Source organism: Nematolebias whitei, chromosome 1 (assembly GCF_014905685.2).
Source record: "Nematolebias whitei isolate Nwh7 chromosome 1, NemWhi1, whole genome shotgun sequence".
Lineage (NCBI taxonomy): Eukaryota > Metazoa > Chordata > Actinopteri > Cyprinodontiformes > Rivulidae > Nematolebias > Nematolebias whitei.
In genome coordinates, this window is record NC_056498.1 from 68,764,302 (window position 1) to 68,787,771 (window position 23,470).

Sequence of the window (23,470 nt, forward strand, 5' to 3'; positions counted from 1 at the left end):
ATTAATGCAGCAGGACAAAAAGGGTAGCACAGCTCTACATCAGCCACTTCCTGTGCTCTCAGTGTCACACTTCCTGCTTCGCAACAGAGTCGGAGGCAAGCTGCCAAACCCCTATCGCCTGTGTTTCAGTACTCTGACTCTTTGCGGCCAACTTCAGCAGCAGCTCCTTAAAGAGACACCTTGACTTTCTTCCCTACACTCCAGCTGTCTTTCTTTAACAGAATCTAATTTCCATTGAGGGAAAGAAAAATGTGTGTGAGCTGGTTCTTCAGTTAGCCACATAAAAAGACTGGTGTTTCCCACATTACATCTGACAAATGCATCAAGAGGGAAAAATGCCAAAAGTTGTAAACCCCCAACTTCACACTTGAGAAATATGCAACTTTCTGTAGGCTCTTAAAGTCACTAGGTACTGAAAGTTATTGGATTCCCATCAAACTATCTTTTCTCTTTTTATTTTTGGTAGGAAAATAATCAAGACAGCAGATTATAAAAATCCACAGTTATTTTTACCCTGCTTAAAAGTATTAGAATGTCATAAGTCAAGCAAAATAGTTTTGAGATGACAAATGAAGTACAAAATCTACAGTATATTTTCCCTTTTGCTGAAATGCAGTTTTTTTCCCCTTTTCTTTTTTTGCAGCTGCATTTTTACAGCTGCAACATCAGCATTCAAGCTACAACTACAGCAAATGCCAATAAAAATAAAAAAATAAGAAAAACACGTAAATCGTGTTCAGCTGAACAGTAACTAATTTTAAAGAAAATAATACAAAAATCATTGTCAGCATTTTTCCAATCTCTGTTCTTACAGGATAAGTGAATAATGCTCAGTACTTACAAAACAAGTTCAATTTATTTTCTCACAATTTTTCGTTGTACAGAGTCATATTTTGAAACTCTGCATTTATGAGAGGATTGCTTACATTTTGTGATTTTGGAATCAGAGGTGATGAGCAAGGCATGGCTGCAAAATCTAAGAAAAATGTCAGGATGGCTTTGTGTCAACAGCCATGCCAGTCTTTGGTACAGAGCCTTGTCTGTCTTCCTTTTTTAACAATATCTGAGACTCATTCTGAGCTAAAAATACAGACAAAATATTTACAGATCATCAAGCCAACCTCAGTTCAACACTTTCCACTTAAGATTTAGTGTGGCCAATATGTCATTTATATTAATTTTGGCATCTGCATGTGATTAGTCTCAGGTCTGTGAATTTTAGCACTACATTCTAACAGCAAGATGATCATCCAATCAAATCTCAGATCCAGGTACTTTGGTTTAATCCACAATTCAAATCATGCATGTTAGGTAAACTGGAGGTTTTAGACAGGAATGAGCGTGGGCATGTATGGGGTGGCAGCACAGTGGTTAGAGCTGTGCAGTAAGATCATCTCAGGTTCACAATCTGGATGGAACCTTTCTATGTGGACTTTGCATGTTTTTGCTGTGCGTGGGTTTTCTCTGGGTACTCTGGTTTTACCCCCACAGACCAAAAGCATGCATGTTATGTTGACTTGTAATTCTAAATTGTCATTAGCTGTGACGGAGAGTGTGGATAAATGGCTGTCTCATTTGTCTCCATGGGGCCCTGTGATGGATTGAGAACCTGCCCAGAGTATGACTCGCCTCTACACCATTGACCACTTACAGTAGGCACCATTGACCCTGCACAAGAAAGTCTGGATGAAATATGAATTTCAATTAAACTTGCAGAATGTAGTCATTGAATGTACATCTAGAACGGATTTGTTCAAGATGGCCGCCACAGTCAACAGATCATCAAATACAAGAATTGAAATAATTTAGTCAACTTTATAGATGTTTAACTACAATTTGGTGTGGTAGTAGCTGAGACAAATTCAGAATATAATTCAAAATCTTACTTCTAACCTACAAAGCCCTCAACAACCTAGCTCCATCTTATATTACAGATCTTATCATTTCATATTTTTCTAACAGAAGACCTCACTCTCAGACTGCAGGCTTACCTGTGGTTCCTAGAGTTTCCAAAAGCAGAATGGGAGGAAGATCTTTCAGTTATCAGGCTCCTCTCTTGTGGAACCAACTTCCATTGAGGCTGACACATTGTCCAGTTTTAAGACTGAGCTTAAGACTTTCCTTTTTGATAAATCCTATAATTAGGGTTGGCCGTTATGCTGCTACAGGCTTAGACTACTGGAGGACAAATTGACCTCATTTCTTAAAATTAATTGTTAAAATTGAATAGTTTTCATTTGATACTATTTCTATCTCAAAATGTGATTCTTGACCTCCCATTGTGTATCTATTCCTCTCAAACCCAGCCGGTCGAAGCAGATGGTCCCTTGTCCTGACTCTGGTTCTGCTAAAGGTTTCTTCCTCATGAGGGAGTTTTTCCTTTCCACTGTCACCATTTTGCTTGCTCATTATGAGAGTCTGTGGTGAAGTTAAATTCAAAGCAGTCTTAACTTACTTTTTATGTATATGAATGTTTCTGTACAGTGCTCTGAGAAGACTTCCGTTGCGACTTGGTGTTATATAAATGAACTAGATATAACTGAATTGAACTGAAACTGATTCAAGATGGCTGCCACAGCTAAGCAACCTTAGCAATATTTAAAAAAAATGGCTATAACAGTCCATTTTACAGATGAGCTCAATTTTGCTGTGGTTGTAGTTTAAAGTCATTTATAACAACTTTGAGTGTTATATTTCATGCCACCACATGAGATTGCATATATTATTTTCAATGTTTGACCAAAACAGCTACCAGTTAACAACATTTCTCAACATAATTTTTTTTTTTTTTTTTTCATTTAGCCTTTATTTATCCAGGTAGTCTCATTGAGCCACGAGAACTCATTTTCAAGAGAGACCTGTTTAGGGAGCACATGGTGGGGGTTAAGGGCCTTGCTCATGGGCCCAGAGTGGGGCGAATGAGGGTGGGGGCAAGTGTGGGTGTTTCACCTACCCCACCCACAATTTTGATGTTGTCGGGGCCGGGGCGTGAACCGGCGATCTTCGGATCACAGGCCCACCTCTCTAACCGCTGCGCCACCACTCCCCACAAGCCTAAAACTCTGGCATGAACGGCAGCAGGTGACTTCCATTCCTTTTCATTTTGCCGTTTTGATTTGGTCAGTTTTTGACTCTAGGGGAGTCACATGAACATTTATGCTGCTCACCTTGAAGAAAATCATTGACTTCAGAACCTTTACTCTCATGTAAACTAGACCAGAAGAAGTGCTGTAACAAGGCAAACGCAAAGCGGGATGTATACAAATCTATTCCTGCTGCAGCATTTCCTGATCCTATAAATTGTTTAAGATTTGACTGACTGACGGGCTGGTTACACTAAAAATGTACAGGTCATGTGGCCATGAGTTTCAGCATGGACAGAGTGATGCCAAGATCACATGTTTTAAACAGGAAACCAAGCACAGTAATGCATGCCGTTTCTATTATCGTTCACATATAGCAAGCAAAATTGCATTTTTTTCCCTCACCAAAATCCAAGAAGCAACGCACAACAGTGGACCAGTTCTGGTCACGTTGGATCACTGACTACACAGCAAAAAGAATCTGTTTTAGATAAATCTGAATAAACTGCAGTGAAGAAAGTCATGACTGAAATCCATTCAGCGTCTACAGCCCTAACAAATGCTGGGATGGTCCCACTGTGTTTCCAAAGAATTCAAAGAACTTTGAGCTACAATGAGCTAAAACTAGCTCGGTGAGAAAGTATGTGAATTTAAGAGGCAACATGAGCACATTAGTAAGGCTGCTTTTTGTTGTGCAATGGTCAAAACAAAGTTGATGAAATGTTACCACAAATTGATTGGTGCAAGAATAACTACAACGTCTTTACACATGTCCCAAGTTTTCAATGGGTGTCGGCTAACCAAGAAACTAGTTAATTCCAAGATGAAGAAACACAAGTACAACATGTGTCTAGAAAATGTTCCTCCTATATTCCTTCATCTAATCCACAATGTGTCAGGTTTCTTTTTAGGTTTTGGTGATCATAGTGCAATGTGTCGGCACAAACTTACGCAGCGCCGAGCCACCTCGGTTTAGTTTATGTGGGTTTCAAAAGAGAAACAGCAGCAACTTAACGAGGACAGAGTATTTGTGTGTGTCAATAAGGCACAGCTAGTGAAGGGAATTGTAAAATGTTTTCTTAAAGACAGAAATACAGGATGATGTGGTTCTGTTGGCGTCTTCAGACCATGACTCACTGTGCATTGGGGCAGTCAGGTGTGAAGCTGCTGGGATGAGAGTCGGCTCCTCTATTCCAAGGCTGTAGTTTTCATCTGGAAACAGGTGGAATGCCCCTTCCAGGTCAATGGGAAGTTTTTGCCTCAGGTGAAGGAGTTCAAGTATTAGTGAGTGTTGTTCACAAATGATGGTACGATGGGAGCGGGAGATGGATGGACATAAGACCTCGTCTTCAGTAATGAATGTTGCTTTGATCAGTGATGGTGAGGAAACAGCTGAGTTATAAAAAGCTCTTGATTTACTGGTCTGATTACAACCCTCGTGAAGTTTGGACCATAACTGAAAGAAGGAGATCCCAGATACAAGCAGCTGAGCTTCCTTTGTAGTATGGCTCTAGAAATAGGTTAAGGAGCTCCTGCATTTGAAGGTAGTTCAGAGTAGAGCCACTGCTCCTCTGCATAGAAAGGAGTCACCTGAGGTGGTTCACACACCTGATTAGGATGTCTTCTGGACGCCTCCCTTTGGAGGTTTTCTGGGCATGTACCATTGAGATGAGAACCCAGGGCAGAACCACAACTCTAAGGAGAGATTATGTATTTTCTCCAGCCTGGAACTCCTCGGCATCCCCCAGGAGGAGCTGGAAAGTGTCATTAGGGAGACGGATGTCTGAGTTTCTCCTGGAGCTGTTGCCTCCACAAATCGAGTATGGATAAGCTGTAGAAAATAGAGATGGAGAAAAACAAAATGCTGCTTTGCAAAATTAGCTAAGGACATTGTCCTGAGCTGGTTTTATAAGTAGGCCTGTCATGATCAATTTTGCTGGGTGATTAATTGTCTCAGAAATTATTGCGATAAATGATAAAATAGTTTGAAATTTGACAATAATTAGCAATTATTGTCAAATTTAAGAAGAAATGTTGGTTAATTTGTTTTGATTATAGTACCTCTTTTTGACCACCGGATGGCAGAACAAGACTGTTTGAGCTAAAGGATGGATAGTGAGGGAGCGAGCAGCTTGTCTATTTAAGAAAAATGGGAGGGAGGCCCCTTCATATGACATGGGCCGTCTCTCATTCCTGTTTTCCAGTTCTCAAAATGGCGGACGCTCGGTGTAGTTTGAGCTCTTTAGCAGAGCATTTTTCACACAAAGTTTTTAATAAAAATAAAAAAAATCAGTAAACAAGTTCTCAGCTTCTTTTTTTCAGAAAAAAAACTTTTACATGAAGGCACAGGTTTCAACCGTGAATTATGGCGCTTCGACAAGACGGAGGTCCCCCCCCCCCCCCAGGTTGGCCTGTTAGCTTAGCTCATAGCTTAGCTTCTCAGCTTAGCTGCTTTTAACGATCAAAAACACAATTTTGGACTGTGAAAACATATTTAAAAGAGAACGGGAGTTGATCCTTTTGTCATCCAGTGTCTTCAGTAGAAAGAGAGAGACACAAAGAAACAATAAAGCCGATAAATGAAAATGAGGTTGATAATTTTAATTTATCATGCGATTGATTTAATGTTTATTGCGACAGGCCTATTTATACGCATTTTTGTGTCTCATTATTTTAAGATAAACAAATCCTAGTTTTGGTTTTCACACAAACCAAAAAGAGGCAAATTCAAGTCACAGCTGGATGGCCAAAAGTGTTGTTGAAAAGAGCCGTGTGCCGCACGCGTCGCCTCCGAGCACCTTACGTGTTGTGTGAAAATGGGTGTTCGAATCTTGTTTTATCCTCAGCACGTTCGGGTGTCATTAGCCAAATTCACTCCCCTGCATTAGTGCACTCGGTAGTCAATGAAAATATATTTTTAAGATTTGATATTGCTGTAAGATTAAAACACATAGCATCTGGCCAAGCTTCAGTTCATTCAACCTTTATTTAGACAGTTGGTTTCTTTTTCAAGAAAAGAATGGGGGCTGAAAAAAAAGAACACGCACAAAATAAATGAGAAGAGGAAGAACCAATGCAGAACTTGAAGCTTCAGAACATCAGTTCACAAACAGCCGCTCATAAACCACTGACTTTTAAAGCTTTTTACATAGACACAAATCATAAGGTTTAATAAATCTAAAAACATAAATAGAGCTTAATTTGTCACAGGGACAAAAAAAGACAGTTTGCTCTCTATAATGAGTTGTTACAAGAAAACAACTGTCTTTACTTGAACAAGCAGCAGCTAGATTTATTGCTGCAAGCACTTGGGTGCAGAACATCACACACCACCAGATACAGTTATCTCCACCACAGAAGACGGAGCTTCTTTTCTGCTTATGGTAAATTAAGGCTGCATGCCACATTACAACTTTGCATGTGTGAAATCTAATCTACCGTAGTTTGGCCTAAACTATAAACACATTAGTCACGAACATCTTCCTGCTTGCAAAAGGAGAAGTACTGACAAAAAGAAATTACAAAGTATTGTTTTAAAATACATTCAAGACTCCAAGCTCTACAGGTAATTGAGTTCAAATGAAACAAAAAGTAGTTTTTAAACTACTGGAGAAAAGTCTAATCCACTATAATGTACTGGTGTTAACTACTGTAACTGAAAAAAAATGAAACACGGGATTTTTGTTGTTGTTGTTCTCAGTTAAACCAAACTCATCCCAATATTCTTAAAAACTAAATGTTTGCAGGAATTTGAGTGTTTTGTACCCCATCATGGCATTGTCCAAACTGCATGCATTACATTTTAATGCATTCTTTGCCCCTGCCTGTGTATTCAAGGACTTTATTTCTTAGCCAAACCTTCTGAAAATAAAACTCAAATACGCAAGAAAAACCTTGCAGGTCAGTTCTGCAACTCTCGGGGTATGTCAGTGTACATCCGTGACGAGCTACATCCTCTTACAGACCACAAAATGCAGTTTAAATTTAAAAGTCCTCACTTTGGACATTTTTTGAAGAGCACTACTAAACATACAGGCCTACACTACAGCTACCAAAGCCGCTGTCAGACCACTGGAAAGGTTTGCAAAACAATGTCTGTGCCCACTAAACCCCTTTAGGACGGTGAAATAAACAACCCATTTGCTGCTGGAATCATTCCCAGCTGCTTTCATGAAGTTCACAACTTTTTTTTTTAAGCCGAACTCGAGTCTCACGGTTTGTTTCCGCTTCACTGGAGCTCACAGAGCCAAAGCTTCAACAAGAAAAAAGTCCAGGAGATGTTTATTTCGCCTTACCTCTGAAAATATGACACAGGACTGATAATCTCCCATCGACCGTCACTGTCCTCAGGCTGCTGATGAAGACGGCCGAGCAGCCAATCCAGACGAGCTGGCAGGAAGAGGCAGCGCCGGGGTTGCCAGATAGGAAATGACGAACTGTCGTACTGTCGCTTTAAAAATCATCGTATTTTGACCCAAACTATCCCTAAAACTATCGTATACATTCAATAATTATTGTATACCTGGCAATAGCTGGGTTGAGTCTAGTTTTATTGGGTTTCTGTGCCGCACTTTCATTTTTATTTTATTTTAAATCACTCTAATCAAAAGATTAGGTTTATTCAAATAAAAAAATCTCTGGCAGACTTTTTTTAACGAATAAAATCGGTTAATTAAACCGACTTCCTGTCACGTGGTCACTTCCTTTGACTGAGCTCGTCGCGTTGACGTCTCTGGTTTCAGCTGCTGCAGCTGTGCCGCTGGGTCTCTCTTATCCTGTTTTAGCTGTGATGCAATGTTTCCAGATGTGGAACAAAAATGAGACGGAAGGAGGGGAGAAAGAGAAGAGCTTCAAGGAACACTTTGTTATGCTGCAATGCAATCTGCGTCAGCATGTAATGGGACTGCAAATAAGTAAACTAAACCACGCTGCAGGCTTTACAAATAAATAAACAAATAGCATTTAACCTCCAGTTCTGGATTAATATGATGCCAACATATTAAACAAATGATTGTTTGGTGATGAGTAAATCTCTTTAGTACATGTCCCATTATAGCTGACTGAATTAAACTATAAAAAGTATTAATATTAATATAGTATGTAGCATCGCTCCAAAACATGCCAACATGGATAGAGGGCGACACCTGGAGGATATTTGTAAACATAAACAGTTTTATCTAATGAAAAAAGGTCTTACCCGTTCTTCCATTCGGAACAATTTAGAGCTGACTAAATTACTTAATATTTATTTATAATTATATCTTGAAGGTACTGCTGTTTGTTAGCAAAATATCAATTATTTGACAATTTTTAACAAAGCAATCTGCTGCTTCCTTAGATAACTTTACTAAATGACTTTTTATGAAAGTGAATGTTTCTGTTCAGTGCCCTGAGACTTCTGTTGTCACACAAAACACACAAAAAATGTTATAAATGAGGCAGTTTTATAAATATTGACCTAAAATTTGGTGTAGGAGTAGATAAGTTATTTACAACACATACTCCGTCTGTTATCATGTCACGTGGTCATTTGTTAGCAAACCCCTCTTAAACCACAGGACCAACATTTAGGAAGTTTCCAGAAACTAAACATTAAAATGTACATCTAGAACTGATTAAAAAACTAACTTTTTAATTATATCTCCAACACATAGAACAAGCTTAAAGAGTATCTTTTAAAAACATTTTGGTTTCTTATGGCAGCTCAGGCAAACAAAGTAGATAAATATAAATGTTAAACTAGCCCACACGTGTGTAAACATCAAAAAAGGCCTCAAACAAGATCCATATTTATCTTGAGTTTTATGTCAAATAAAATAAAGATCAGTACTGACCAATATATTTTTTTAATTAAAACTTCAAAAGCATTAGTATTATATACAAATTACATTCGATGCTGCTAACTCCCCAGATATTTTCTCATCTGTTTAAAAAAGTACATTACAATACAGATTGAGAAAAAAAAAAACATAATTTGCTATTAAGCCTAAACTCAGTTTACTGAAACTTTTCGGGGCTTTGGTGTGCTCCGAGTACATCTGCAGCTGCAGATGACAGATATATGAGACACATCTGATTTGAAAATAGAGACCGAAAATGTCCGGATGTTCAGTTTTACAGCAAATAAAAAGAAAACAGACAACAATAAGCCATGACAGGATGTTCAGATGTTCCTGGTGGACAGGCACTGGTTGACCACCTCCAGAAGAGACGAGTTCTCCAGAGCTGCTGCCACTCTCTCTTTGTCTGCTAGCTGTTTGTTCACTGCACATACAGACAACATAAAAACATTAGGTAAAATTATTTGAATCTGAAAACAAATCCCTAACTTTAAATAAAAAATAGACTCAAAAAGCAAGACCAGAAATCATATATCTCATCATGACTGCTGCTTCTACCTGCTTCCTCTGAGGCGTGAGTCCCAGGAGTGATGCAAACATCAATCTGGATAGGAAAGGAGAAATCAGACTAAACTTGGACCACAACTGAAAAAAATTAGCGGTAATAACTTTTTTTTTTCTTAAAAACTTTTACATTGAAAGTTGTGACACTGAACATCCATCCCCTGCATGCAAACACACAAACATACTTTGAACCTGTCGGGCAGGGAGCGCAGCAGCTTGACTTTGATTGACAGTCCAATGAGGGTTGCCATGCTGCAGTGAGGTATGGTGGGGGTAAATTCGACACTCACAGTGCTCTCTGCATCATGAACCTGAAGAAAAGACTACATTAAACACGCTGCATCTGATGGTAACACACATCTTGGGTGATCTGATCTTAATAACTATAACAAAATATACAAACTCACTCAAGACACATTAAGATCAGTCTTTTCAGACCACATTTTAAAATGCTACATTCTCTAATATTCTGTTAAAGTGGTAAGAAGCAGAAGAACACAACCCTAACCAAGGACAGCCTGATCAGCAAACCAAAAAACACATAGGATCTCCTGCTAATGTCTCACTGAGTTTTATGGCAGCACAAGAGGAGCTCACAACAGACTTCAAATGAACAATGGCTGCATCTTGTTGAGAATGTAATGCCAAACCCATGGTGGTCCAAAACATTCTTCAGAAAGTTGCAACTTCTCACATGAAATATTAGCACAGTTTCTTATTTTACAAAGGTCAGTATGGTGCTATTAGCTAAAGTCCCTCTTTGTGAGGTTCTGGTGTTTTCAGATTTCAGGTATCCTATTTCAGTGTTTTATTATACTGTTTTTTTAGTTTCTAAAGCAGGTTTACAATACCAGGAATCTGAATGCCTAAGACCCTGCCACCTGGTTCAAATGGTACCCAACCTTGAATTCTGTTCCCTCAAGTGGTAGATGAACATGGAGGAAAGCACTCATCACAAGAAGTCAGCTGCGGTAGTTTAAGGTATCTGACACTTTTCTGCAGAATATGTTTAAACATCTGTACTTTCAGTCTTACAAACAAATGTCCCAAATTTTGTGTAAACCAACATTTTTTTCCCCTTTTTAGATTTTCTTCCGTCGAGGTGAAGTAAGTGATCAGGGAACGACTCTTTAGGTCAATGTAAGAATATTAGCCAGGATTGAACCCAGTTCAGTGAGCGTTTATACCTTGACTCGAACTTGTTCCACCACGTTGAGCTCCTCCAGGGTCAGAGGATGTTCAGGGTCATTGATGGACCGGATTAGATGTAGTACAAATTAAAGAATTTAAAACAAAATAAATAACATTATGCATGAAAGATCAAAACAAAAGAGTAATTACAGTACAAAGTTGCCCCCAAACCCCACATTCTTTTAGTGTAGTTTGTTTATGAGGCACCAGACCCTCCTGTAACTTTTGTCAAGTTCTCTGGGAGGGGGAAAAAAGCTTCTAAAATATTTTAAAGTTTATTTTAATATGTTAGGTGTTATTTTCAGTCTGCTCTCTCTAACTGACCATTTTCAGATCTATATTTTGAGTTTTTATCACTAACACATGGCCACATTCAAGCAGATCAAGGACACATTCACTTTCAGACACTTGTTATAAACATCCAGGCACGTGTTCAAGTTCCTTTGATTGAAAGTGTGAAAACTACCAAATATAGCTGTCTGACAGGCTTAAAAATATATATTTTTACACTAACAAGGTGACCTTAAAACTATTATTGGCTAAATACCCGTATTTCATCACTGTCCAGAGTAAACTATTAGTTATTTATCCATTATTTGTTCCTGTTTGTTCGATTATTAAATTCACAAGATTAGATATAAAATACAAATACCTAATAAACGAGTTCTCCGTGCAGTACTCATCTTTTGACGTTAACTTGTTATAGCGTGTTTATTAAAAGCATAAACACTATCGTTGTAAAACCAAAGTGAACTAGATAAGAATTTCATGAATTTAAAAGGATATCAAATATTTCTCTGTCGTCGATGGGGTCATAAACATCTTCATCCTCCTCGGAGGCTGTCAGCAGCCTTTCTACGGAGCGCTGGAAGACCACAGGGTTTGCATTCTCCAACTGAACACCTCCAGACATTGTAGACTAGACTTTAGTCCAAGGTAAGAACGAAAACATGTATTTCGCCAGTAGATTCGCTCCAGCTTGCTCACTTCCTGGATTGTCGGACGGAAAGCGACAGCGGCCAAAAATAGCGAAGAGAGCGTTTAAAGGAACAGTTCTCCTAAAAGGTTTGATCAAGTGCTCCAAAGTTTTATGAATTATGAGTTATTTGAACTAATTTAAATCATAAGTTACATGTATATATCAGTTGCAAGTCCCAAGGCTTCCTAAAAAAATTTGAACGCCATTTTTCCTCTATACTGTATTTAATCATGTTTCATCTTATTCAAAATGGCCGCCATAGCCAGTCCTTAGCAAACACACACACACAAATATCTGAATAAACCTCAGGCAGTTTTACATATATTGCGATTAAAAAGTGTGGTAGTAGCTGAGAGTCATCACTAACAGCAGATCCAGTGAGATCTTTAACCGTTGGCAAACAAAACAGCAGGTGATTCAGCCACTTTCTTTTCTTTCTTTTTTGTGTTATAACCAGGGGTACTTCCAGAAAGTTTTCAAAATGAATGTTGGGATGGGGGTCAATGAAAATCCTGGGGTGATGCACCAAAAAAAAGGTCATAACAGAACTTCAGGAGTTACGTTAAGCGTTTGTCATGACAAATGTATGGACTATATGAAATATGCTGCAATAAGAAAATCATCTTCTAATCTACTGCAGTTTTGTATTTTACAGGGGATAAAACAATACTATACCAACTCAACTCAGTGAAGTTGGCTTCCATGGCTCTCATTTGGTGGTACTACTGGCTTGTAAAATGTTACATAAAATGTAAATACATAAAATGTACTTTTTCAAGCTATCTCAGCTGAACCCAAACCTCAATATGGTAAGTCAGATCACATATCAATATGGTTTTAACCAGTATACAATAAAAGGCTTAAGACACAGCCAGTCGCAATCAGGATCATTAACACTGGACTGTTGGTGCAAAGGCTAGCTTGCATGCTTGGAGACTACAGACCGGAGCACCTTCAAAGAGGCTGCAAACAAAAGCCATGGATATGCAGAGACTGTTAGTGACTACATAAGCTGGTGTGCATCCATGTGTGCCCCTCTTAAGACTGTGCGGATGTTCCCCAACCAAAAACCCTGGTTTAATGGGGACGTAAAACAGAAAATCAGGAAGTGGAGGGAGGCCTTCAAGTCATTAGATCAAGAGAAGTATATAAGAAAGCCCTGTATGAGCTACAGAAGTCCATAAGTGCTGCCGAAAGTGCTCACTCACAAAACTTGAAAACTACTTTTCATTCAACCTTTATTTATTTATACTGGTTAATCCCATAGAATCTCGGTGACTCATTTATTCAAGACCAAAACACGCACAGAAAGTGGCAGGGAATCCAATCTGTCACAAACTACAGGAGAACCACAACAACTGCAGGTCCCTGAGATGCCACCCTTCCAGACAGCCTTAATAACTTCTATGCCAGGTTCAACAGGTTGAACACAGAATGATACACGATCAAGTGACCCCTGTGATCCCTGGACACTGCCTTCCAGGGGTCACAAACACAAGTCCTGAAAGCTCTGAAGAAATTGAACCTCCACAAGGTTGTGGGACCAGATGGAGTTTTTCCCACAGTTCTGAAGGCCTGTGGGGAACAATTAGCTGGAGTATGTGCTGACATCTTCAACCTGTTATTATCCCAGGCAGTATAGCCCCATATTTTGAAATCCAGTATCATCATACCAGATCCCAAAAGTCCAGACACATCCACCCTTAATGACTTCGGGTCATTGGCACTTACATCAGTTACTATGAAGTGCCTAGAAAAACTGGTTCTTAAGCACATCAACTGCATGGTCCTAGATACTGTTGAACTCTCCAGTTTGGTTAATGTGCTAATCGATCAGTGGATGGTGCAGTAGGAATAGCCCTACACCACACTCTGCAACACCTGGAAAGTGGCAGAGCCTATGCTAGGATGCTCTTCCTGGACTACAATTCAGTTTTCAATACCATCCGCCCAGGCAAACAGATAGAGAAGCTGACAGACCTTGGCGTCTCGACTCCCACCTGTAACTGGATCCTGGACTTCCTGACAGATAGACCACAGATGGTGAGAATAGGAGGACAGGTGTCTAATAAACTCATAATCAGTACAGGTTCCCAGCAGGGTATTTGCCTCAGCCCTAAACTGTTTACCCCTATGACTGTGTCTTCAGCCAGCACATGTAGTGTGACAAGGGCCAGGTTAGCGATCCTTTCACTACTAATTATTTAAATGTAACGGGTTCTCTCTTTTTCGAGTTAAATTACTGCCATGTGACAAGATAACTGTGATGATTGTTTAAATCAGTGACATGAGACGTTAATTTCCTTTGACCCATCAGAATAAATGCGGTCATTTATTGAACAGAATCAAAATTTAACATCAAAACATTGTACACTTGATTAGCTGATCTGGTTCTGATTAATAAAACTTGGCACGTTTTACTTAATAAGACAACAGGACATTTGAAGAAGGCATCTAGACTACTGGCAAAATAGAAGAGTTTAAAGATGGGAAATCGAAGAGTTTAAAGACACTTGAAGGGGAGGTGTTTTGTTTACCAGAATTAGCACGCTTCTTTCAACACCAGCTCAACTGTCCGGTACACTTCAGGACGTGCAGAGACTTCGTTACCTTAGACGGGGATACCTCCGCTCAGGAACAGGAGTCCATTAGTATGATCCTTTTACAGCGTCTCCAGGCAGTGGCTGGGCATCGTCAGAAGTTGTGTGGTTTACTCCGTTAAACAGAACCAGCTTCCTTCGAGGTTGCAGGGCATTATGCCCGGGTGGGTTCACAGCGAGCTGTGAGTCCGTCAGAGGTTCCACTCAGATGTGGAAGACTCCATAGTCCCAACTCGACTCAGAAGACTTGAAGACTTGAAAAACTTAAAAAAAAACTCCAGAAGAATCCAGGAAGTGTGGACTTTTAAAGAGTTCTCACTTCCGGTCACTTCAGGACTTCCTGATTGGTTGAAACAACCAACAGGGGGGTGGTTCTAGTGATGTCAGAGGGTCATTATAAGTCAAGAAAACAGCAGGAATGTTTTAGGAACTTTCAGTACAGACAGAATAAATGTTTTGAAGAAGTGAGAGCAAGCAGGTCCCAGTTGCTTCTTATTTACTGTCTGCTAGGTTTAAAACAATCAACTTCGTTCCAATAACTCCTTTCTGACTTTTGACCGACATCCCTACTTCTCATTCAGACAGAACATCAAAATGCACAATTACTTTGTAAATAGACATTTAACTTGATTTCTAATTTAAATGAGGATTTAAAAAAAATCATTAATACTGTTTCACAGTTGATTTAAAATGAGTGGTTCACTTCAATATTTAGAAATGATATGAACTAAACACACTTTTGATTTATCAAGATATTGTAAAATAGTAATGATAATATAAAAAGAAGAGTGTTCTTTCAATTGATTACTTCAGGATACAATTAGACAGTCTCTGGATGAGCTAATTTGTATTTCTGGATTCAAATCAATGAAATAACAGTTCCTGTCCCATGAAGGTCCTCAGAGGCAGGTTTTGGTCGGAGGCCGAGTTCACTACACACAACACCATTGTTGATGACAACACCATTGTATTGGGGCTCATCAGGATGGGGTAGGGGGATGAGTCAGGGTACAAGACTCTGGTAGACAACATTATTACTTATGGAGAGAAGAACAACTTCATCCTCAATACAGACAAGACCAGAAAAATCATATTGGACTTCAGGAAGAACCCTCCCCCATTACAGCCTCTCATCATTAAAGAGACAGAGGTAGAGAGGGATGACAGCCAAATAATTTAGAGAGTGCAGATTACATTGGACCTGAGCTGGTCTCTCAACATCACAGCCACAGTGAAAAAAGCCCAGCATAGACTTTACTACATTAGACTGCTCTGGAAAGCGGGTCTGAAACAATGCCCTCTCACCCAGGCTTATAGAGGACTGATAAAGAGAGTACCCTAATTGCAGGCACCACCATCTGGTATGGGAACACTATACAAGTAGAAAGGAAGGCACTGCAAAGAGTCATAAAGACGGTGGAGAGTGTCACAGGGACAAAACTTCCTTCCATGGACTCGATGTATGTACAGTGCTGTCGAAATTGAGCAGATAGAATCATCAAGGACTCACTTCATCCAGCTCACACTCTTATCAGACACAAATAAATGTTCATATAACTCGAGACACAGTAGAGCAGATAACATTGTTACCCATAGTACAAGGTTTTTAAATATATTTATGTGGCTGCCTGTCTGGGAGTCGACGGGGGACATGACAGCCCCCAGAAACCATCTTGTTACCAACAAACTGATTGGTCCACTAAAGGACTGTACTGCTTGGTGGGGAAAACAGTTTACTTGGGACTCCTCAGACTGATGAAGCCCTCTGGATACAGCAGCGAAACGTCATTCCACAAAAAAATACTCTGTCCAGATGACCCGATTGACCATTAAGGTTTTTTTTTTTCCCCTGCCACAGTCAAAATGATGGCAAAACAAAACCACAGAATCAGGTGCAATAATAACCCAAATTCAATTGTCATGTGACATGAGAGGGTGTAGGTATTACCTAGTTTCTGTAAAGTGTAGATACACACCACTTCATTCTTATCCATCCATCCATCCATCCATTATCTTTACCTGTTTTTTCCTTTTTTGGATCACGGGGGTCGCCGATGCCCATGTCCAACAATCGCTGTGCAAGAGGTGGAGGACACCCATGACAGGTTTCCAGTCCATCACAGGGCCACATAGAGACAAATTAGACAAACAACCATTCACTCTCTCATTCTCACCTATAGGGACAATTTAGAGTTACCAGTCAGTCTAACATGCGTGTTTTTAGTCTGTGGGAGGAAACCGGAGTACTCAGAGAAAACTCACATAGAGAGAACATGCAGACTCCACTGAGAGGGACCCATGGACCAGGATTTGAGCCGAGACGACCAGCTCGCTGAGAGGCAGCAGCTCTACCAACTGCGCCTCCATGCTGCCCCCACTTTATTCTTATTTATACATTATTTATTTAGTGTTGTTTCAGTGCTTGATTATGACTGAGAGAGCTCTGCACAAGAATTCCAATGTGCCTGGATTGTCGGTCTGTGTACAAATGGCAAATAAAGTACTTTGTGCCTTTGTATTTGTAACATTTAATTTGTCCTTAGATGGCAGATGCTTCTCGTTTTAAGCTAGACAAACAAGTATACAAATTTGTTAAAGCCAGTTGTGAAGTGTGTAGGACTTTTAAACTGATGCTCTTATTTTGTGCACAAAAGGAGGTTCCTTATCTTTTTAAACTCACTGTAAAAACGGACCAAGATGGTTTTCCATCAGTGGCTGGAAACAGAGAAATGGTACATAATACAACAGGGCAGACAACTGAAAATCATTAGGTGGGAAAAAAAAGCCTTACAGGTTTTAATATTTACTCACCAAACATTTAGTAAATTTTGAACTTAATAAAATTGTCTGACAATGTTCAAAAATAAATAAATTCATTTTAGTAGTTTTGTCTACATGAATTAATGACAAAAACCTATAGGAGGTTTTTTTTTTTTTTTTTTTTTTTTAGGGACTTAGACTTTTTAGGTTTTAAACAAAAAAAAAAAAAAAAAAACTAAAAAAATGTTTCCTGTGAGCCAGATCCAACTGTAATCAGACTCACAATTAACTTCTTCACTGGACAGGTTGTTTATTTCATGTGAACAGGATCCTAATGAGCTGCTGAAGTCAACAGCACTGTGTCAGACTTGCTGATGTGAAAAACCAATGTGATAAGTTCACCTCTTGGAAAAAGACGTGTTGATAATGAGGGCACATATGGCTGCAGAAACATGTCTGACATGTCATGTCAAAAACAGGCATGTGTGAGGGCAGAAAGTGAGAGAAAGGGCAAACAGCTTTTTTAATTGGGACTTTACGAACATCTGGCCTTCACACTCACAATTCCAGTATTTATTAATAATAATAATAATAATAATAATAATAATAATAATAATAATATTTATATATAAATATATATATATATATATATAAAGTAACTCAGAGCATCCTTTTCCTAAGCATTCATACACCAATGCGACACACATTGGAGGCAATGAGGGGTTCAGTGTCTTGCCCAGGATGGATGGATTGATGAATGTATGTATGAATGTAAGGATTTAAACCAGGGCAACCTGTTCCCTGAGAGGTGGTGGCTCTGCCAGTTGCGCCACCATGCTGTCTTTGCAACAGTTCAATCTTATAATTATTAAGAGCATTCAGAAGATGATTGCTATGGCCTTCAGGTCTTGTGCCATTTATGGTTTTTGAAATATTAAGCTCGTTTAGGATACAATGGGAAAATTTCAGCAGCTTGGATCTGATCTAACACTGCCCCCTTCTGACAACCTTTTAATACTTGCTCTGCAGACAGACTCCAATAAGCAGCCCATGCTCTAAAGCTTTTACTTTTAGCCCAAACCTATACAGAATAAAAACTCTCTAATATAAAAACAAATCCTGAACATCTTCCAACTAAGCTCCTTCTATTTCATGGGGATGAGTCTGGACGACAGAAAATGTCCCAAATAATTTCTTGATGCATGCTCAATAATCCAGGTAGAAAAATCCAAAAAAGTTCAATCTGGTCCTCTGGACATTTTGCTTTTTGTTTTTTTGAATGTCCAGAGGACCAGATTGAACTTTTTTGGATCCCAAATAATTTATCTACAGGAGAATTATTGTTACCAGCCGCTGATAGGCAACGGCAGAGTGGCAGCACGTATCTCAGTGTTTGTCTATTACCAGAAGATTTCATAAACCATCCATCCATCCATCCATTTTCTTTACCCGCTTGTTCCATTTTGGGTCACGGGGGTCGCTGGTGCCCATGTCCAGCAATCACTGTGCGAGGGGCGGGGTACACCCTGGACGGGTCGCAAGTCCATCACAGGGACACAGAGACAAACGAGACAAACAACCATTCACTCTCTCACTCACACCTAGGGACAATTTAGAGTTACCAATCAGCCTAACATGCATGTTTTTGGTCTGTGGGAGGAAACCGGAGTACCTGGAGAAAACCCACGCATGCACGGAGAGAACATGCAAACTCCACCCAGAAAGGCCCCTGGACCGGGGTTTGAACCAGGAACCTGCTCGCTGAGAGGCAGCAGCTCTACCATTTGCGCCACCGTGCTGCCCGATTTCATAAACCACTGGGCAAATTTTAATGAAACTTCCAGAAATTAATAAAAAATTAAAGATAGCCGCCAGAGACAGCTGACCTTGGAAAGCACAAAAATGTCTACAACTTGAACAGTTGTACAGATTGTGCACTAAAAATTGGTGTGTTAGTAGATCTGCATAGATCACCACATGCTCCAATTGATACTTGATGTGCACAAATTTTTGCTTTAAAACTTCGCCATTAACTGCTAGTCAACACTGTTGCCTGTTAGCAAAATATTTCATGAACCAATTGGTATATTTTATAGAAAATTTCAAAAAAGTAATCACAACATGTACATCTAAAGCTAGTTCAGTTTTAAGGTCAGTCCAGTCCACGTTGGCAACCAGCTTAGTGCTTCGTTAGTGCTGGCAGCTGTGGGCTGAGGTGGTGTGGGGGTGGGGTGTTCAATTCAATTCAATTCAATTCAATTCAGTTTATTTATATAGCGCCAAATCACAACAAAGTTGTCTCAGGGCACTTTACAGGAACATTCACATACATAAAAGCCAATTAGTAAAGTTCTCTGTCTAAGGAATCCAGCAGACAAGTTGAATCTTGGCTTCATTGCAGTCTCCCATCCTGAGCAAGCACAGTGGCAACAGTGGAAAGAAAAAACTCCCTTTTTAAAAGGAAGAAACCTCCAGCAGAACCAGGCTCAGGACAAGCGGCCATCTGCTTTGACCGGCTGGTTGAGAGAACAGGAAGGAGAGACAGACGAACACAGAATGGTAGGTCCAGGTATAAGTCCAGGTGTACCTGAAAGATAAAAAAACACATGTTAAGGATAGAAAAAATAATTACAAATACAAAACAGGTTGAAGAGAGTGAGTAAAGACAGTAGCAGAGTGAAAATTGTGGTCAGTCTGTCCTCCAGCAGTCTAAGCCTATAGCAGCATAACTAAGGGACAGCTCAGGAAACCCAAGCCGACCCTAACTATAGTACTGTTACTTTAATGTCTTAATGTCTTGTGTATATATGTATGCGTATGTATATATGTGTGTATGTGCATGTGTGTGTATATGTACACATCTACTTACTGTGAAACTAACTGCCCCTCTGGGATAATAAAGATACTTGAACTTGAAGGACAGATTAATGCCATCTAAGGAGGGAGAAAGACTGAAAAATTCATTCCTAAGGTGCTCAGGTCCAAAAACCAAAACCTCAGTCTTGTCTGTGTTCAACAGGTGAAAATTAAGGGTCATCCAGGTTTTTATGTCTTTAAGACATGCTTGTAGTCTAAGTAGCTGATTGGATTCATTGGGTTTAATGGACAAATATAATTGTGTGTCATCAGCATAACAATGAAAATGTATCCCATGCTGTTTAATAACTTTACCTAATGGAAGCATATATAAAGTAAAGAGTATTGCCCCAAGCACTGAGCCCTGAGGAACTCCATGACTAACTTTGGTGTATGAAGAACATTTATTATTTACATTTACAAACTGGAATCTATCAGATAGATATGATTTAAACCATTTTAGAGCCGTTCCTGTAATCCCAACATCATATTCAAGCCTCTGTAGTAAAATATTGTGATCAACTGTATCAAATGCAGCACTTAGGTCTAACAGGACCAGTATAGACACAAGTCCATTGTCTGAGGCTATGAGAATATCATTAGTGACGTTCACCAGTGTTGTTTCTGTGCTATGATGAGCTCTAAACCCTGACTGAAACTCTTCAAACAGATTATTTCTTTGTAGATGTTCACACAACTGACCTGCAACTATTTTCTCTAGGATTTTTGAGATGAAAGTTAGATTAGATATAGGTCTATAGTTGGCCAGAATTTCTGAATCAAGATCAGACTTCTTAAGTAAAGGTTTAATTACAGCAACCTTAAAGCGCTGTAGTACATAACCATCCATTAAAGACAAATTAAGCAGATCCAAAATGTGGACATTAATTAGTGGAAATACCTCTTTAAACAGTCTGGTTGGGATGGGATCTAGCATTCGTGTGGATGGTTTGGATGAGATTATTATTTTTGACAACTCAGAGAGCTCAACAGGACAAAAACTGTCCAAACATAAATCAGGCTCTAGTGAAATTTTTAAAGTTGCCTCATTTGACAGGAGAGGTAGTAGAAGGAAGGATGGTTTGGATTTTCTCTCTAATTGAAATAATTTTATTTATAAAGAATCTCATGAAGTCATCACTACTTATATTTGTAGGGATACATGGTTCAACAGAAATGGGACTTTTAATTAGTGTAGCAATAGTACTAAACCGAAACCTAGGGTTATTTTTATTCTCCTCTATTAAAGATGAGTAATATAAAGTTCTAGCTTTACAGAGAGCTTTTTTATATGTTAGCAGACTATCTTTCCAAGTTAAATAAAATTCTTCAACATTAGTAGAGCGCCATTTTCTCTCCTGGTTTCTAGATGCCTGCTTTAAAGTACGTAATTAAGAATTGAACCAAGGAGCCAGTTTCCTCTGATTGATTACTTTCTTTTTCAGTGGAGTAATTTTATCAAGTGAAGTTTGCATTGAAGTTGTAAGATGATCAACTAGATGATCTAAGTCACTGTTCTCTGATGCATTACTCTGCAAGACAGAGGAAAACATTGATGGAAGAGATTGTTTAAATTTGGTTTCAGCCTTTTCTGATAAGCACCTGCTGAGATGAAATTTACTGTGTAGTCATTTAATGTAAACTCGAAGGTTATTAAAAAATGGTTGGACAGAATAGGATTTTGAGGAACTATTACCAAGTCCTTAATCTCTATACCATAGGTCAGAACTAAATCAAGAGTGTGATGATAAGAATGAGTAGATGTGCGGACGTTTTGGGTAAAACCAAATTACTCTATTAAATAATTAAAGGCTATGCTTAAGCTATCACTCTCAACATCCACATGAATATTGAAATCACCCATTATGATGATTTTATCAGTATTTAATAATAAGTCAGTTAAGAATTCTGAGAATTCAGACAAAAACTGAGAGTAAGTGCCTGGTGGACGATATATAACAACTAGTAAAAGTGGCTTTTCTGATTTCCATTTTGGATGAGAAAGACTGAGGGACAGCGATTCAAAAGAATCATAACTAATAACTGGTTTGGCATTAATCAATAATCCTGACTGAAATATAGAAGCTACTCCTCCACCTCAGCCAGTTGTTCTAGGAACATGAAAATTTAAATCATTAACAGGAGTGGATTCATTTATACTAACAAAATCCTCCTGTTGTAGCCAAGTTTCTGTCAGACACAATAAATCAATATGATGATCAGTTGTCAGTTCATTAACTAACAGGGATTTAGAGGAAAGAGATCTGATGTTCAATAATCCACATTTAATGAATTTATGATTTTGTGTTATTAATATGCATGAGAGAAGCGGAGCGTGCTCTATTCATGTAAGGAGAGCGTTGGTCAGGCTACTTCTTCTTGTGCCATGCTCTCTAAAATAGTTATCGAATCAAATGTTTACTTATGTTGGTAAACATAGATGTTTAACAGCCTGTTAAAATACACTAGAATGCAGGAAATGGTATATACTTTATTCAAATTTTTCTGGGGTATCATAACTGGTTTGTTCCACTTTGGAGTAAACTGTTGGGGGAAGAATCAGTTTTGTGTTGTGTTTCCTTGACTGATGAAGCCTTCTGGATGGATGGTGAAACGTTTCAGCACAAAAAAAGAAACTGTCCAGATAACCTGATTGAAAAATGTTGGATTGTATACCTGGATTATTGAGCATGGACTTTGTTGAGGGATGACTGTATTTCCAAATCCCCTCTTAACTCTGCTACGGGGGACCAAAAAAATAAGTGTTTTGCATTTATAACAAAAAAACAAACAAACTTGGAGAAATCCACTTAATTAACACATGAACATTTTGAACTGTTTTCTGCTGCCAGGTCTGGATGAATTAAAAATGGAAATGTTAAAACACCGTCCCAGACCAGTTGTGGTCAAAACATGACACAGATGTAGGTTTGGTCAAATCAGCAAACCCTGTACAAATTCAATTAAAACCAAACGTGAAATTACCTTATCGATTTCAATAGCCAATGAAACCAGAAGCAGAGGAAGGAGTAGGCTCAACAATAAATGGATTGCTAAAAGCAGGAGTGCTAAAAGAAACATGTAATACTTCTATACTACCAGTGTTAAAAGCAGACAAATCTAAGTACCGGCTGGTACATGATTTAAGAGCTATAAATGACATAATCTCTGATTGGGCAGCAGAAGTTCCAAACCTACACACACTTCTGACAAACATCCCTTCAGAAGCCAAGTATTTTACAGTTATTGATCTGTGTTCAGCATTTTTCAGCATCTCATTGTCTGAAGAATCACAAGATTTGTTTGCATTCACATATCGAGGTAAGCAGTATTCCTACACATGACTTCCACAAGGGTTCAAACACAGTCCACATGTGTTTAATCAAATATTAAAGCAAGACCTTGAAGACATTCAAATCAATAGTACTTTGTGTCAATATGTTGATGATATTTTGATCTGTTCACCAACAATCCAGGATTGTTATCAAGACACCATTAAAGTCCTCCAGAAGCTAGCTCAGGGAGGACACAAAGCATCTCAAACAAATCCAAAAAAGTTCAATCTGGTCCTCTGGACATTCAAAAAAAAAAAAAAAA

General features: G+C 38.9%; 3 protein-coding genes across 3 annotated transcripts in view; 1 reads left to right on the forward strand and 2 right to left on the reverse strand.

Annotated features, from left to right (window-relative positions):
- wipf1b (WAS/WASL interacting protein family, member 1b) overlaps positions 1-7,439 on the reverse strand; it is a 33,030-nt gene extending 25,591 nt beyond the window's left edge. Inside the window, exon 1 of the mRNA XM_037680337.1 lies at positions 7,379-7,439. The gene's annotated coding sequence lies outside the window, so the exon portion shown is untranslated. The remainder of the gene's footprint in view (positions 1-7,378) is intronic.
- A 1,446-nt stretch (positions 7,440-8,885) lies between these two features.
- ciao2b (cytosolic iron-sulfur assembly component 2B) lies at positions 8,886-11,689 on the reverse strand. The gene is made up of 5 exons (XM_037680360.1): positions 11,465-11,689; positions 10,675-10,754; positions 9,673-9,798; positions 9,482-9,527; positions 8,886-9,347 (listed from the first exon to the last, which is right to left on the reverse strand). The coding sequence occupies exons 1-5, from the start codon at positions 11,589-11,591 to the stop codon at positions 9,247-9,249; spliced, it is 480 nt and encodes a 159-aa protein (XP_037536288.1). The 5' UTR covers positions 11,592-11,689; the 3' UTR covers positions 8,886-9,246.
- Positions 11,690-13,565: 1,876 nt separating this feature from the next.
- The window catches only part of LOC119430529 (contactin-associated protein-like 5), an 81,225-nt gene continuing 71,320 nt past the window's right edge, over positions 13,566-23,470 (forward strand). The window contains exon 1 of the mRNA XM_037697953.1: positions 13,566-13,758. Coding sequence (XP_037553881.1) covers positions 13,566-13,758 — 193 coding nt within the window. The remainder of the gene's footprint in view (positions 13,759-23,470) is intronic.